General features: G+C 34.9%; 1 protein-coding gene across 5 annotated transcripts in view; it reads left to right on the top strand.

Annotated features, from left to right (window-relative positions):
- drm (odd-skipped family member drumstick) overlaps nt 1-19,043 on the top strand; it is a 41,376-nt gene that overhangs the window by 7,766 nt on the left and 14,567 nt on the right. For 4 of the 5 annotated variants that reach the window (XR_012103613.1, XM_073088791.1, XM_073088792.1 and 1 more), the window contains exon 2: nt 18,732-18,994. Coding sequence is in view for 4 of the 5 variants with exons in the window: in XM_073088791.1 (XP_072944892.1) it covers nt 18,777-18,994 (218 nt within the window). In the remaining variant the exon portion in view is untranslated. Of the gene's footprint in view, nt 1-18,148; nt 18,358-18,731; nt 18,995-19,043 lie in introns of those variants that run through there. The other variant, XM_073088790.1, reaches the window with a different exon arrangement.

The following is a 19,043-nucleotide window of genomic DNA, read 5'->3' as shown; positions in this document are numbered from 1 at the left end:
TGCCTATAATCTTCAAATTCCTTTTTGTTGGTACATTTTCTTTCGAAAACAAAGGGTCCATGGATTCTATTCTTAAGTACTCGTATCAAAGACGTCTTATGTTAATCTTTTGCCCAGGTGTCGTATTGGCATCACTCGAAATGAGTATTTTATGATGATCATCATACGGTCTAATTACCTAAAGAGTTTCAGATACATCACTGATTTCAGTCGATGATTTATCACTAAAAATCTATTCGGTGCCTGTACCTTTGTGTGTCCGTGGAACCAACAACCGTTCCCAGTGCGGAGCCTCCCGTATATAGTTAGAGTAGTTTCTGTTAAAGCAAGTAAAACCCCTTCAAAGTAAAGAAAAGAGGTACAAAATGGCAATGCACGTAAACATTGGATCCAGTCCGAATTCGTCGGGAACAATTTTGGAATGTGGAGGACGCGCCACAGGGCGCCCGCTCCGCGCCACTTTCTTTCAACTTCGGCGAACGACTCGCTCTCTTTCTGATTAGGGTTGTCGATGATAGAGTTTCAGATATTCTGAACTAGTCCATGGGAACATACGGGAGATATTTGTTAGAATCAAATTTGTCTTTGTATGGCTAGGGGTGGCGACTACTGTAGTATCAAGTTATGTAACTTCAATCCTATCGATGGTTTGGTGGTTCCATGGTTGGTCGTGGCGGTGTGGCATGGCATGAGGCTTGTTACTTCGTAGTCTGTATGAGTAGCATTGACAGGCTATAAGGCAATAAGAAAAATCAAGAAAGACCTATAACTTAATACGTAGCTTGATTCATTAGATAATAGACTAAAACAGACAGAATTAAACAGTATAGAAGAGTTGCGATTTTCATCCACGAATTAGCATATCTTCGTCATAAGCTTGTAATTTTAATAAATGGAAGGAATAAAAATTTGATTAGAGTCTTACACTTCCAGATTCCCCTATAAGTTTTCGATAAATTAGTTGCCATCCCTATACAACTAAAGAATAAAAAGCCCCTTGTCACATATAGGTACGCACGTATTAACACATTGGTTCATGTTTACGAGCCACGGGGTGGAATAATATCCGAAGACAATGATTATTTATCGTCAGAACAGCTTTTGTCATGACGCCGCCCGGGCGAGTTGCATCCATTAATAATAGCTCCGATGCTTAAATATTGAAGAATCGATCGTTAGCATACCACCGCTACAGCGCTGTTTTAGTCAGTTGTGTAAATAAACTAAATAGCCTTTTCATTTGTGCTCTATTCGATTATTTATATGAGCGTATGATGATTTCATATTTGAGTTCATTGCTTATGTATTGTATACAAGCTTACATACCCTATTTAGGCCCTTGGGATAAATTTTAAAATTTGTTACTTAGTGCACATCTACGCTATATAAAGGATACCTGTCAAAATATTAGGCACTACACGAATTGGCTTTAGCTAAGCGCTTTTTTTTGTAAGTTCGTTGGGATCGGATTTACCAGATTACTAATATTAGGTAAGAAAGGTCTATTAGGAAGTATTCCTAAAAGGCTTCAGTTTGAAAACTGCGATATTATGTTTGTCATATAAGCCTCTCAATTTCTTTCAATCTTCTTTCATTTTCTGGTGAAGAAGTATGCCAAATGTTCCTACAATAAGAATTAGTACGTTTCCAATTCATATAGCATTTGTGGGTACTTTTGTATGAATTGTGAATATATTTCGTTCTATAGCAATTTTAATATAATATAGCTAGAGATACCTGCGATTTTCATAATCCTCTATTGGACTTTAAGTAGATATTGTCTTTTTTGTATTTATTACACTTGAGCTCGAACTCAAATAACCTTATTTTATCTAAAACACATAAAGTATGTATTTCAGAAGTTTCAACGAATTATGTAGTCTTCGCCATTAAAGTCAATATGTGACGTTAAGTACATAACGCCCTAGTAAGTACACAGAATATGACAGGAAACTTTTGTTTATCCGAGATAAAAGACAAAGGTTGGCCGAGGCTGGGCCAGCCTTATCTGGTCCCTCGACAATAGATAAACGAATTCCTTTCTTGGGATGTGTTAAATATAAACAAATAGAGGCAAGGTTTAAGGTATAGGTGTTGTAAGCGGAAATGACAAATAAATCGGTTATAAGTATTTTGTAATACTTAGGATTCCTTAAACTTACTATGGAAAACTCTAGCTAGCGTGAGATATGAAATCAATTTGAAGACTAATTTAAATGTCTTGTGTAACAATTGAATATTTCAAATCCATGCAAGTAATATTACTTTGTTTATCAAGCCATAACTATCAACACCTTCATTAGAATACTTAAATATAGGATACAGCGCGATATATGAAATCAATTTGAAGACTAATTTAAAATGTTTTGTGTAACAATTGAATATTTCAAATCCATGCAAGTAATATAAGTTTGTTTATCAAGCCTTAACTATCAACACCTTCATTAGAAGTCAGAAGATAGAGTTTTAGTAGTTACAATATATCTGATTATCTGAGTCGCTACGAGAGTACGAAGGCTATAAATAATATTACATGTGAGATTGTCATGCCGGTGCCTTTGCGAAAACATACTTCAAATGAATCAAGAGAGTATGACTGTCTGTTGCTGTTGCTATAGGATATGTGGCGAAGAAACTTTCGCTGTTGAACTACATAGATATCTACCTTCTCTAAGTAGTATTATATCAGTGGGTATGACGTCATTAATCACCCTAGTAATAACGATCAGTATGACGAACATTTTGTAACCAAGGCGGCACTGTTACGATTTTACATTTTACAAACTGGTACGAAACGGGTATTTGCATTGCTTCAAACTGGAAGTAGGTACTATTCGAATTCATCTATTACAAATATAAGTATTTGATTTGCAGAGTAGACCTAATATTATGAAGATATTTTCTTGCTGTTTTTTTTTTAATTATAGTGGAAAACGAACTTTCTGACCAGGTAACGAAATCGGCAAATAACTCCGAATAGGATTAAAATACACTTGGAGTAGGTGAATATTACATTGCTCTCGGTAAAAACTAAATTGGAACGTATCCTGTAAATGTATCTCTCTTATCATACGTTGAAACCAAAATACAACAGCTTAACATTGTTTTTAAGACAGTTCTTTTTGTCCGGAAATGTCAGAATTTATTTCGTGATAAACACTGTTGTTTTAGAAAAATACTTCTTTACTCTCATTTCTCGTAACAAAAACGTATTCGCAGAAATATTCGCACTAGCATTTTAACAAGTTCATTTATACATTGACCCATTGCGTATTCCGATTTCTTTAACAATAAACTCAAAAAACGCAACTTTCTTACAACTTATTCTTAAGCTAATCTTTCTTTATCCAGTTATCGGCTTATCTCATTTGTTTGCACGTCGGCAAGGGTAAACGTTTTGTATTTTTCTTTGAGGATTTTCCGACCAACCCGATAACATTATTCCACGATACTCGAAGATAAGTTACCCATGCAAGCCTTTGTATCGCTGGGTATATACCTACTCTTATTTAAGTCTATGCTAATATTATTAAATCGATGATTGTGTGAACGACCTAATCTCGGGAACTACGTGTTTGACGTTACAGATTTTTTGAATTTGTTAGTAACTTCAACTATAAGAACAAACTATAAGACAAAGATTTTTGGCTTTTTGGAAATAATCGGTAGTCTGAAACTAGATAATCAGCTTGACCTCTAATTTATATGCGCTGCTATATTCACAAAGATAAAAAAATGGTTACCTACCCAATGGCATTTTTATAAGGGATAAATTGGGAAAATGAAAGGATATTCTTTTAAACGCGGATGAAACCATAAAGCATGCGTAGTCATTGATAAAGTTTATAGCATTATTAAGGGGATTTACAAAGGTGCGATATCGAAGCCTATTTGCGAGTAACTGTAGCACTACCATGAGTTTACAAAAGTTTTACTCGCTAGCGACTGCGTAAAATAAATGTATGAAAAATTTTACAGCGCCTCTGGTGGTTACTCGTAGAACTAAAATCCGTAGTATGAGCCACTACGTAACTCGATAGGTAAAAAACCTATCGAAATCAAATCGCTAGCGAATGTCATTATGATCTATTGCCATACAAATTCGATACCATGAGTCATTCATTTGACAGTGGTTGTCAAGAAATACCGTAACGATAGTAGTTAAGTTACTCACTAGCAAAATTGGGCATGACAATAGTTTTCTATTTAGAATTTAATTTGATTTTGTGTATTATTTGTGAAAATAATGTGTATTTGTGAATATTTAGCATGGAACATGTTAGATGCAGGGGCATATGAAGACGAGCGACGGGAACAAATATCATTTTGGGTTAATATGAGGAGTGTTTTGAAACGCAAAGTTTGGAAGGAGTGTTTCGCAAGCCTTAACGATGTTGACACTTGACTTTTCCCAAGACATGATAGATTATAACCGATATTATCAAATAAAAATATTAAGGAAAAGTATAATAATGTTTTATTCACAATTATATCCATTTTTACATAATAACAATCAATAAATCCGTCGCCTGGAGACTCCGTACGTGAAAGCCCTCCACCACCATTTCCACCTACTCCACCAGGGGTGTCGGCAACATTTGGTCGAGATGACGACGCACCAGTCTGCCATCATCAGTCCTAAACTCAGAATGAAGTTTGCCCAGTCGTCGATTGACAAATCCGAACTCCCATTTCACCTTTGGGTTGGTGTCGCTTCGGACTTATACTCTATTACCTCGTTCGAATGCCTTGGTTGGAAGTGTATTGTAATTTAATACGGATGATGGAACAGATTTCTTGAATAAGACATGCATGTATGTTATTACTTCCCTACCGAACATTATTTCATATGGCGATAACCCCTTTTGTGTTAGGCGTTCGCCATAGCCGTGCCTTTATAGTTAGGAGTTTATTGTAAATCCTTTCACTCTCATAAATATATTAAGGAAAATTATAATAATATTTTATTAAATTATATCTATTTTTACTGACTGATAATGACAATCAATAAATCCGTTGCCTAGAGACTCAGTACGTAACCGATATAATTTTAAAAGTCACGTCTGTTCAAACGTTTAAGAACTCTTAATGAACCGTTTATTATGCAGGGTTATTTAAAACATTTAATTATTCGGCTTGGATACTTGTTTTTTCGGGAATTATTATCTTACTCTGTCCTTTCAGTATAATTAAAAAGAGATAGTGTTGTGAGGTGTGAAGTTAGGTACGATAGTATTTATTACCAACATAACGACTTGATAACAAGGAATAGAATAGAGTTAACGCTAGCGAGTAAAATTAAGTCATGGTACGGTTTTTATCAGAAAGTATTCGTAGATAGTTGATACTTTATCGACTAACGTAATCTATAGTGGCGTTCCGATGCCAACTCATGGTAGTGCTACTGATAAGATTACTTATTGTTTCCTTACATCAATATTAGTCATACTTCGGGAGAAATGCATATATTTAGGTGTCTATCCTCTAGTTTCTCATTATGGCCTATTAATGATTATTTTGTTGTGTAATACTTAAATGTATTTTAATAAAACGTCGGGTGTAACTAATTATTTAAATATATATTTTTTTATATAATCAAATACGAGATCCTATTCTTTCAAAATGTTTTCCAAATGTTTATATTGGATCATGAAGAGAACAAAAAACAATATCTGAACCGAATATCTTTTGTATAATAAAATAATATTTCCAATAATATAAAAAAAAAAATGCAAAGCACGCAAAGTGGCCCTATGCGTGCAAGTTAACCTTTTTTTATGTGGGGAAACCCTCATGGGTTCCTCTTTACCGCGGGGGCAGCTGAGAGGATATGCCGGACTCTTACCGGCTAAAAACTCCTCCTCCTCGTAGTTGTCCCCCCGGGCCGTGACCAGCGTGTCATTCGCGTAACAGGTCACTGTGGCACCCGGGGGGAGATCGCCCCGCAACACCCAGTCGTATCCGATGTTCCACAGGAGCGGGCCGAGCACCGAGCCCTGTGGAACACCACACCTCATCCTCCGACTGAGTATTTGGGGTAAGCTAATCTAACCTAACTTTAAGCCTTTCCAGTGACGATACAGTTAAGTTTAACAGTAATTCGACATAATTTAAAAGTAGTTTTAAGAAGTTAAATCTTTTTTTAAATGTTTCGCACCACTGCGTGTACCCAATCGCTATATTTCATAACTCCGATCTATCTACCTGACCGTCTAATATCACTTACCAGGTTCATTCATATTTACGTCACTCCATTGAGCCGAATGTTTGTTGAGGTCACTTCGCACTGGCGCTGTTTGTCCAAAACCCAAACATCTATAAGCGCCAGGTACTTTACTATTATTTATTCTGTGCCACAGGTGACGATACCTGGCTTTATTCTCGGGAAATCAGAGTTTTTGTTCATGGTTAGATTTTCAAGTGCGTTCAAATAATAACGAAAGTAAAATTACGCCAAAAGACGAGAGGTTAAGGTTGAAAAACAAAATAAATAATTGCATTCTATTACAGTTCTATGGTAATTTGTCAATGATTATAAAGGAAAATTGTGAGTAGGCCATAGAAATTAAAATATCAATTTTGTTACAACATTTAAATGGGTAGAGTGTGTAGAGTCGAATAACAAATTGTCATAAAGCAAACACGACCAATTTTAATTAACTTTGTGACTGTTATAAGTATTAAATCACAGAGTACAAGTGAAAATATAGACAAATAATTGGTAATTGCGATTAATATTTACGTACTGCAGCACAATATAAATTATCGTCCAGTGACAATTTTGTTCTTCTCCACTCATAAAATATTATTACTAATCAAATTAATAATACTTTTGTAAATAAACTAAATTGGTTTTGTGTTTTAAGTGCACCATAAACTGAGGTCGTAATTAAAACGATGACTACGACCTCATTACACGATTTACTCTATGGATTCTATATACTCTGTTCGGATCCCACGAGAACGGGCTGCAGGCAGTAGAAAGTTCCACCCACGCTCACGTTCAATAAAAAAGTTAACGTTCGTTTTTTGAATGCGCTTCACAATCGGCCGCCGTGTTACGCGCCACGCCCTGCGACCTGATTGGTGCACGGGAGCCCGATTAATTTGTTTTTTAAATTCGAATTCAGCCAGCGCTTATCAATTCAGACACGATTGGTGCACGGAAGCTCGATTTTTAAACTTTTTACACGCTACGTCGTCCGGTTGATTTATCCGTGATTAATGAGAGCCAATTTCGTTTTGAATTTCGGGCACGTTCCTTGAATTTATAACCGTTCCACCGCTGCCACTGGTGTTGCATATTCGTGGAATATATAAATACCATATGGTATTTTAGGTGTCGTTGTGTAAATAGAACACAGAGTTTAATATTCAGCAGGTATTTTCATGTAACAGGAATAGGTAGAGTAAAGAAATATTCAGAAATGATCTTGAGGTTTTTAGAACATATCATTTTCATTATATTTCTTAAAAAATACAGGTCTAATATAGAATTATACCACAAATAATATTTAGTTAAACCCTTTAAGCAATAACTGTTATAATCAAATTCAGAAATTTTAAAATTCAGTATTATATAGGTTGTACCTAAGAATAGTTAACCAATCGTAGTGCAAAATCAATCGTATACCAATATAGATACTTATATACCTATCTACGAGTATAAGTAGGTATATTGGTATATGAACGATCACGGTTTGTTAAACCTAGCATCAATTATGATACCTATAAAGGCATCTGCAATTAACATTTGATCTGTGCATATAATTAAATAAGTACCTGGATGCTTCTGATTGATGATTATTATAGCCTTGTATACAGATATTATAATATCGCAAATTGAGTACCTACCTAATTACTTGTATCTCCCATAGAGGGTGCTATTTATAGAAATATACCTCCAGTAGAAAATCGGCAAATAACTTAAAAATAAATGTGTATTTTTTTCTTATCCTATCATTTATGTACCTACTTACGTACCTATCAAATCAAATCATTTTTTTTATTCAAAAATAGGTTCTTTACAGAGCACTTTTTGAATGTCAATATCACCACTTCACAAGGTGTTTCGTTATGGAGAAGAAGCGGCGAAAGAAACTCCATAACACACATCTTTTTTTTTTTAAAAAGAAGTTTTTTACTATGACAAACTTAACGTAATGGTACATGTGGAGTATTGTGAAGCTGAAGCTACTTCAGACCACACGGTTTTGTCAGTCAAATAATCGCTTAGTTTATAGTACGCTTTTTTACACAGCGTCTGTTTAATGACTTATTGAGGGTAAGTAGAGCTTTTTATACCAGTTACGCCATTTGAATTTAAAAAATACTTGTCATAGTAAAAAGAACTTATTTATCAGTTGCACCTATTATCTATATTAATACTTAGTAATATCTACTAATATTAAGTAATAATAAGTATGAAGTATCCTCCTTATCAAAACAAAATAACTAGCAAATCAACCAAATAGCATACCGCGCATGAAAAACTCCACACGAAAACCCATTACGCAAGCAATGTAAATCGAACGTTATGTAATATTACCTACAGCTTTCCATTGGCTACCGCGTAAACCAGTAGCTGGCATGTGCGTGTGTGGGTTGGTGGTAGTGTGCTACTGTGCCGGCCCTCTTATGTAGAGGGTCGAAGTATCCGGTGATAATTTTGGGTACTTTTACCTAAGTAGAGATTGAGGTTAAACTTTTGTGTGCAACCGGATTATTTTTGGGTACTTATTAGTATGTATGTTTATTGAATATTATCTCTTTATAATACTAGTGTATGCAGGTTTCAAATATCAAATATTTTTATATACTACATATGGAAATAATAATAGCTATTTTGTATACTATAGTTAGAAGGTAAAGTTAAAGTAGCGGCTAGTTATTCATATATTTCGAGTACTACTTACTACTTGAGTTCTAATTAATCAACGATCAAAAGACTTAACTAAGTTAGCTCTATATCTAGTACATAAATTGAAGATATCTGTACCACGATTGATGATATGAACATAAGGCTACTTATTCTGAGACAGAAATTTTGCTCAAGAAACTCTCTTATTAAGTTGCGGAAAAAACAATACCGTTCCATTTATGATCTTATCAATCTTATTTACCGTTATACCTACATACTTTCTTGTTCTATTTTAAGCTTAGCCTTACGAACATTCTAGCTTATTACTCACTTATTAGTAAAGAGTAACCAATCAAACTCACTTCACCGGCTCGGTACGTAGCGAGGCGTACGACGCCGGAGGCTACGCGATATATCAGTTGCGTTCACATACTCCGCCGCAACTGGGAAAGCTGTAGAGTCGATAGAGACGTACAGATTTGGCAATAGATTAATGGGATCGAGAAATTAAAAAAAAATAGATTAAAGTAGTTTTGGTGTTTAGTAGCGTTTGGTGTATTTTGCTGCGTAAAATTATTTACACACATAATGACGATTTCAGATTAGAAGACAACCATGTTTTGAAATTTGACAATTCATGTACGTATAAAAACGCGTTTTTTCAAGTAGGGATAAAATCCAGTGGAGCTTAATACATATTTTGTATCAAACCTACCAAATAAAACATAAGTTTCATCGCTTATCCACTAACTATTTTACATTTAGCAAAGCGGAATACCTAAATAAATTGTAGCTAATATTAAACTTACTTTCCCATGTAGTTGTATACATATCGGTAGGATAAGCAATCAAACTTCAGGTCGGTACGTAGCGAGTACGACGCCGGGGGCTACGCGGCCGGGCGATACATCAGACCTCAGATATTACGCTGTTCTAACATAGAATGCTATAGAGCTGAGTTAAGAAGTATATAATTGCTGATTACTTTGAGTTTATTGTCGGTGTAAGCTAAAGTTGGTTTTGTTTAGTAAGAATGTCTAATAGGAAATTTAATTTGATTACTTGCAGCATAGGTTTAAATTAATGTGTCATAGTCCATAAGAATAGACCGTAAATTTAGTATGTTGTTTTGTTTTTACTGTTATCTATAAACTAGAAACAGTACCTGAGTCTTTTATGTACCTAATCAGACAATGACCTTTTACGCTTAAATAGTAAAGTAGGAACTTTTCCGGGTATATTTATTGAGCCTGTAAATCCTAATACAGTATATTTTTTCGTTTCAGCGTTATAAATAGTCTTCATAAACCATAACTTTATCTTATTACGAAATTATTATAATAATTTTATTTTATAACAAAGTCGTCTCTACGGCAGCCGTGGTCCGGCGCCCGCGCATACCGTTCCTGTGGGAACGCGCGAGACATAAACTGTTTCGTTATTTCTGCTCACTCGCTCATTTGTATATTATAATTTGGCTCGGCTTAGCGCGGCCGGCTTGAATTTAAATTGTTATATTATTATCCTGATTATGTACCACGCCTATGCATATAACTCGTGAAAATATGCAACCATTTTCACCACTATAATTTGTATTCCGTTTTTAGCTCGACGCAATACCATTGAGATGATAGGGGCTTCATTAGTAAAGATTTATTCATAAATAAACTTGAACACGGTAATTATAACAGCGTGATTCAGCTCATACTTCAGATTCTACGTTCGATCGTTAAAGGACAAGCCAACAATTGGATTCCATCCCTCTCACTATTTCGGCGATGGATATCTGTGGGAGAGAGATAAACGAATCATTGTTCGTAAAAATGTCAAATAGAATGATAAACATAAAATTTCGTGTTGAAATACACGAGGGATGAGCACGCTTCACAATGTGATGGTAATATTTTTATTTAAATGCGGTTGATCATTCGTTTTATACGAGTGCATTCTTATGATTCATGGTTAGGTATCGTTTAAAGGGTGTTTAATTTACTGTGGAGGTCTGCAATCGTTTTGTTCGCTTATTATCCTCGGTCGAATCCAGATAGCATTGCAGTGGGAATTGGCTTGTAATTATAATTGCATTTTTAATTTTTATTAAAGAGCAATTAACTTTGGAGGTTAGTGGAGTAATGGTATTGTGCTGTGTAATAAATGTATGGGATTTGAGTTATGATATTGTTTCAATACTTGATAAGTATAACTAAGATCAAACGACTTCTGAGGTTAACAGATCATTGTGCCCTAAGGATATGGGTCATCGAACTTAATTAAGATATCGAAATCAGTGATCAGTCTACCGTAGTCGAAGTTTCTTAAGTTCTCTCTTAAAAACCAAACATCTATTCAGTATTTAGTAGTTGTTGTATTTACTTTTCATATCGTTATTTTGGCCATGGGTCTCTTTACAAATGCGGACGCTCGAGGCAAACTTCATAAAAAACTAAATTGTAAGTGTATTCTTAATAGAAATACTTTATGTTTCTTTTATTTTATTTCATTTATTGGTAATTTTGATTACGGAATGCTTGGAAATAGTTGTGCCTACATAATTACCGTACAAGAAAATTATTTTTAATAAACTGCAAGCAGCTAGGATGTCATTAGCGTTCTAAATCATACAAGTGCGTAAATCGACGCGCACATACAATATAAGCACGCGAACAATTTTGCACAAAATGACAAAACCAATTAAGCGAAGCTTCACACGGCCCGCGCTCCACACTTTTACGTACACTATTATAATAAAGCTTTGACGAATTCCGAGAAAGCTTTCAAAGCTCGCCTCACGCTGACTCGGCAAGCTCGCTCATGAAAACCGAACAATAGTACAAAGCGCCATAATAAAGCGTATTAGATTCGATCATAAAGGCAGTGACACAATAACTTGATAAATATTGGTGTTAGATGAAGGTCCTTTTAAAATTTGAGTTTCTCTTTTTACTTTACATGGATGTTTGCGTCATATTATAATCATAAGAGGTGGAATAAAATAAAACGATTTACACATTAAAGGAACTATTATTTAAAATTCATTCGGTTTATTTACTTAATTTTAATTTGATTCGATTCATGTATAATAATTAAACAGCTAAATATCTTAGATTTTGTTTTCAATTTTGAAATTACGAATATGCAATTCGACCCATTCGTTGACTGCTCGCCGTTTAAAAATGCTGTCACTGTTCCCACCAGTGATTAGAAGAAGTATTTCATAGTGGCTGTCGTAGCATATTCAACTTTCTCACCATTTTTCTTCAATATAGGGCCAAAACACGATCACTAAAGTCGCTAGTAGCAAAATCTAATACATTAGTAAGACTGCAGGCTTATAGGAACTCTTATTTCACAAAAAAATAATTAGAAGCCATTACTATAATCAGGAGGAATGCGCATTAAAATAATATTTTTAGAATTCATATTTCAAAGCGATATTTAGTATTCGGTATGAATAGAAAATTAGCGGTCATTAACGATCGGCTTTACTATGTTGTGGTAAATTTTATTAAGGCTTTAAGCCATATGAGCATTCAGCGAGCTTTATACTCGTTGTTACCATTTGATGTTTAGTACAATTGTTAAGCGTGATTCTTACTTTGTTGAGTTGATGCTGTCTGTCTGTATGTTTTAAAAATAATACTACTTTAATATGAAGAGTGGTAGAACGTCGTGATTATATTACGATGGTGCCGCCATGTTTTAGGATTATTGTGTCAGTAAAACACTGCTGTTCTGGTTTGAAAGAAGATTAACTTTTGGAGTCCCAATTTAATTAAGGGCATCTAAATCAATTATTGTTATATTGTTTTATGTTGTCGTTTATAATATAAAAAGCCTTTAGAAAATTGAATGCAGAGATGATGGAGTTATTTAACACGCTAAAACATGAAGTCTTATCAAGCTGCTCCTTTTTATGAGTCAAGAGAGTGCCTTCAAGAGATATTGAAGGCAATTCTTAGATATGATAGAATGTCATACCTATTATATTTTTTTCTTGCGAGCAGACCCGTTGTCTACGCTAGTCTAGTTGCTACAAGTGAATATTTTAATGCCAACTAATCTTTAAAGGCCATTACGATTTACTCGTCAACCATTACTGGGTTTGAACTGATCGAAGCAGTTGAATGCATTGAAAGGGAGCGATTTATTGCGTTTTTGAGCGAACACTCGTTATTTTAATCATCTCGGCTGTTACTATGTTGTTTACAATCGAGAAACAATTTCATTTTATAGTGTTACTGATGTGTTGCGTTGTATTTGTGGAATTTTGCGTAATTAACTCCGAAGTAGCAGTTTTTGTGATCATTACGACGCATCCTGGGCAACTTTTATAGCGTTCGAAAGAAGTAATGAGTACAGATGGAAATACATGAGAGTATTGTAAATGTGTGCGATTGTGTTACTGCTATTATAGTTGGTAGTGATTTAAATATACGTTTAAATCACTTTCAATACGAAACGCATATTTCATAGTTCATTTTTAGATTGTTATAAAACGCGCAATTGTAACATTTAATTTTTCTTGACTTCCCTTAAATGATAATTATGTTAAAATTGAAATGTATTTTATTACTTGCCAACTGTTGTTTTGAAATAAAAACCTTTGATTGCACAATTGACTGAACGATGAAATTATTAGCGCAGTAACCTGTCAATACTAGAAAAACTTAGTAAACAAAAGTTATTGAATTACTCCTTGAAGTTTAGCTATCCCATTTTGGATAAAGTATCTATACACATTATCGGGTACTTTGATAATTAATGCCAACTTCGTGTAAATCTGGTCACATAATAAACTTATAGGATCACTTACACAACCTAATAAATTCATGGAAATCTAAATCTTTAATTCACAAACACACATTCGCAAATTTGGAATAACATATGAGTACAGTCCATTCTTGAAATATCGCTCAAACTTTTGCTTTCCGTATCCTATTATCAAATGGAAAAGCTTAAGCTTGGTCCACCTACGGCGCCTTTCACTCTTAATTAGTGGGTCGCGTGTTGACTCAGAGCTAAAACAAACCGCAACCCATCCGACCGGAAGTGACGCATCATTACCGTATTCGTGTTAAATGATGATTATAATGTGTTTGTTGTTTAATTCTGTTTACTATTACTAATATTAGGTTAAAAGGTAATTTTGGTAATCTGTTACGCCCTTGCTCCTTTAATAGTAGAGATATTGATTATTTTAGGTCTTTATACTCAGAACACTACCATATAAAATAGATATACATATTTATTTACAGTAATGAAGTAGAAATGAGTATGTTCCATCTGATGGTTAATAGTAACTGCCGCTTGTGCCTATTACATCTACTCCGTATAGAATAGGATTTTTTCCTTAGGCACAAATTCCTCACGTCCTCCTGAGGTCGCTTAGTAAGTCAGGTGGCATACATAGGTATCCACGAAAACGAAACTACTGCTTCACGTTATAACAAGCTATTTTACGTCGATGGCACCTTTCCGGTCGAAACATATCGTTAATCGATAGGGTTCAAATAAAAACACATAAGTGACGAAGCACTGAAAATTAACAATTTAATATATTTTCAATATAAACAATAAATGAACATGTAAAATAAAAAATGCCGAATAAATGTATCAGTTATAAAACGCATCGTACGAGGTCATGTTTATGTTATTGAATGACGTATCATTTTCGGAAACTTTTGTAACTTTCCACTTATTCGTTGTAACGTCACATCGTACTCTACAATATTCTACGAAAGCTAACCGCTGATACACGACAAACATGACTATAATATTGCTCATAACATGTACGCTGTAGATTTCCTAATTGCACACAAGACAGGTAACATGGCTTGTAATTATTCCGTGAAGTATAATGCCAAAGGGTCACAGGTCAAAATGTATGAATCATAAATGAATTTTAAAGAATCGTCAATACATGACTCATTTGAAGATCCGCTTGGACTAATTTTAATAAGCTGTGTAATGCAAAGATGTTATCTTCGTGGGAAAGATTAGGTTTCTTAGAGCGCACGAGCTATTTCTTTATTGCGTAAAGCTTGGCTTTGAGGTGGTTGCAAAGTTCATTAGTGTATTATTTAACGGTACTGCGGCTCTTCGTGCAGAGTTTGACTTCTGAAACTTCGCATACGTATATATAGGCCTCACATCAGCAGTGATTGTATCGTTGTAGACTTTACTAAACTATCGATCATTAATAGTCTTTATAAGTTTACTGCCAGATATCCTTTAATTTCGTAAGAGGACGTTACTGTGTAATACCTTTGTCAACTCTTAAAATATTATTTACCATTAGATAACAATTACTACTTACCTACTTAAATTGCTGCAGGAAAACTTTGGACTTTGGATGCTTGGCTGCTTTAGTGAAAAAAAATCTCCAGGGACAAAGTAGCATTTTTATATTTCTTATGTTATTTAATAACGTTTGCTACTATTTTTCCAAATTTAGTTTTTGCCCATACTAAATAGGTATTCTAAGTTATTTTTAAACGCGGTACGTCTATTGCAGACAATAGTATCTAGATCTATCCGGTCGTCACAACACTGAAGGGTATCGCAAAGAACATATCTTTCGAGGCGAAAGAGTCATCCATTTCGCTACTAAAAGAGGATCCTCGTGACGTCAGATGGTTATCACTCAGAGCTCATACGGAAGACTTTGTAACCGTAAAAGGCTGTGTTGAAATATTGTTACGGCGAAGATTTGAGGAGATTGCCGTTTTTTGTACACATTAGCGTGAGTGCTCTTTGTCGTGAGTCTACGATCGCGTAAGAATTTTTCTTGCCTTTGTTTGGGAACACCGACTCTGATTTAAGTACACGGTAGTTTCCGATTACATAAGTTCAGGGTCAAATTTGTGTAAAAGATCAGAATGGTAATATGACAACGGAAGAGCATAATTGTTTTAGCTGTCAGATGGAATGCCCAATGTTGCTTGAAGGTTCCGAGGGGTCCACAGCAAATATTCTTAAGATATCTTGAAATAATTCATAAGTAGGATCATTCTCCTTCCATGGAGGACGTAGTAAATCCAAAATTATGGCAGTAGTTAACTAGTGAGTTTATTTTGGTTATCAACATAAACAGCTAAGATATAAGCATAGATGAATGTATTTCGAGATGAAACCTCATTACATAGTAGGTTCTTATACCCGTAGTAAGCATTGCGCCAATTAGATCATAGAATCTTTATTAGGTAGCTACTCCTGGTATAAAGTACCTATCAGAGTCAGTATTTTAACTATTTTATAAAGTTAAAAAGTTCCACATTATAATTTAAAAGTATTTAACTTTACGTGCATAAAGTTGCAACATATTAAATAGTTGTTTCTTTTCACAATAAACAGTTACCTATCCAGTAATAAATAAACAAATGAAGAGGTTTACAATGAACATAATTCCATACTCATTACTGTAGTAACGATGACGCGTGCTGTGAAAACCTATTTTACATTACCAGTTTTTGTTTTACACAAATACTCAAAACGATCGTTAAGATAATTTCAAAGGAGCTTAGCGTAATAAAATGTCTCGTAAGTGCCGTTTCACGCGTCTTCCAAGAAGGTAATTTTATAGCTTCTTTAGCGCGCGAAATTTGAATATTGTGCATTTTGTGGATTCGCACGTACTTGTTTTAAGCTTTCCTATTCAATTTTAGTGCATTGGAATTTTTATGGCTTATTTCATATGTGACTAACGTGTCATAACTCATATTGATTGTTGCATGTTACCTACTTCGTATGTTTAAGACCTCTCCGCTTTAGGATAACTGTGTCACATTTATGAAATTTGGAATATATAAAATAGTACTTATCTATATCCGAAATACTTCGTAAGCTAGTCTATTTTATTACTAGAAAAATAATATTAGTCTTGATAGGTTCGCATTAGGTATCTCACAGAAAATATCAGATACACGACTTTATATAGTTAATACCTAAAAGAAGTATACCAAAATTATTACATGATTGTTTTGACTATATGACTGAAGCTAAATTAGGGAAGCTTAGTGAAACAAATATCGCCTGTTTATTGAGTTCGATAAAAAATGAATATTATCACAAATAAAAACGTCTACGTTTAAATCGATTAGCATTAAAAAACAACCACTCATTGCTCCGCAGAGCTATATAATCTAGAAAGTACAGTTCATGACCGCGAGCGTGGTAATGACAGAAGCCGAAAACAATTGGTAATTTTCGCCGGCCGGAGCGCCGAAATGAGAGTGTCGTGAAACCGCGGCACGGTAGCCGCGAGCCACGCGCGGCTTTCCCACCGCGACCAGTTGGCTGTAAATAGTGTGGATGAAATAATGTTGGTACTTATAATTTGAAGTACTTCCTCACGCGGCACAGGTCGCGGGATCTGTTGGATTTTGGTAATTATTTGAAATAAAAGTAGCTTCCCTATCTCTTCGTGAAAGGCCCGTCAAAATCTTTTCAGTATTATTTAAGATGTCCACGTACAGAAAGACAACTTTTTTGGTATCGTGGAAACAAATACAAATGTATTCTATCGTGAGCTTAGGTTATTGCAGGCACATACAATTGAAAGAAGAAAGAAAGAAACATTTATTTGTAAAAAAATAAATGTTTCAATTGACGTTATGATTTTATTTACTTGTGTAGATTTTACGATATAAGGTTCGGGATGGTCATATCTCTATTTTAATTCATGTTTTTTTATCATGTAAATATAATCTCCTGTTGAAACATTGTATATTTCTTGGAAATAAATATTTTGGCAATCACAGTCAACAACGTACGCATGATATTTACACGGCATTTTAAAGCAGTTTACCTATTTCATAATATCAAATTATATTGATAAATAAAATCAATATTTTCATAAGTTTCTTTACACATAAGCAGTCCGATAAAAATGATAAGTAGATATTGAAATAAAGCTTCTAGAAGGAGCCTATTTTCTAAAAAATCATCTATTTAATAAATAACAATAGTTGTGTCAACTAAAACGATATTTAATTATTAATATTTAAAACATGCCTAAATCTGATTCTTCTTTTCAAAATATGTTTATTAAGTTAAAAAAAAATGCTAAATTAGAGTGAGTGCATACAACATTCCGCACAATCGTAGCATAAAGTTCAATATTAGAGAAACTGCGCGTTTGGGAGTACAAAACGGCCAGTGATTCATTTCTCCTATACTTTACCCATAAGCGGCGACAGCGCCTTGCATTTTCCCGTCCGCCATCAGCCTACCGTAGCTACCTGTTCATTCACGGCACGTGGTGGGGGCTACGCGCCTTCCGCGTAACCTTATCAGTAGTTTCCGCACCCTCTCGCCAGCGCAGTTGCTAAACGCACCCGTTGCACGTCGCACGTCCTAGTTGTCACATCCAGTCGCTCTTACTCCGTGTTCGTATTCGTCAACGTTCGAATCTAAGCTTTTAGTTTCGTGCATCATAATAGTATTGTAGTGAAAGTGACTAATTTAGGTGTAACCGTCGTGTTCTGTACGGTGTACAGGTGCGTATTTTGCGGTATTCATTTATGAAATTAACCTTTTTATAATTATTTTGAAAACATTTTTTGTGTTACGTATTCATGTATGTAGGTTTTACGAAACATATATAGTCTTTATCTGATCCTTTTATGTTCACTATAAATAACAAAAAAGATAATAAAAATATTTAGGTGTTTTAAGCAGTTAAAACGAAGGTGAAATAAAAACGCACATACCCTCACCGTTCCATAACACCGTATTGTATGTACCGCATAGCTAAAACAAATAAGCATTACGTTATCTTTCCGCTGCCATTCAAAACTGCACTGTAAACCGGCGTGATATAGCCAAGTTTCGTTCATAGATAGCGTACTGATAACTTATCACTGTTGTACAGGCTCCGAAGCCCCGCCCGTCGCGCAAGCACCATAGCCCAGACAAAATGTTCGCCGTGATGCAAATCGACGAGGACCACTCCCGGGATTTTAGGCGTAAACTGCGCCCCAAGTGCGAGTTCGTCTGCAAGTACTGCCAGCGCCGGTTCACCAAGTCCTACAACTTGATGATCCACGAACGCACGCACAAGAGCCCCGAGCTCTCCTTCAGCTGCGAGGTCTGCGGGAAGAGCTTCAAACGACAGGACAATCTGCGTCAACACAGGTCAGTGGCTAACCCTAAATATGTCTAAGAGCCTCAAGCCCTATTTGTT

The sequence above is a fragment of the Epargyreus clarus genome, unplaced genomic scaffold (genome assembly GCF_041222505.1).
Source record: "Epargyreus clarus isolate Ecla_fem2 unplaced genomic scaffold, WU_Ecla_fem_2.2 ptg000027l, whole genome shotgun sequence".
Lineage (NCBI taxonomy): Eukaryota > Metazoa > Arthropoda > Insecta > Lepidoptera > Hesperiidae > Epargyreus > Epargyreus clarus.
The sequence above is the reverse complement of the archived record's forward strand: the minus strand, read 5'-3'. Positions and strand labels throughout refer to the sequence as shown.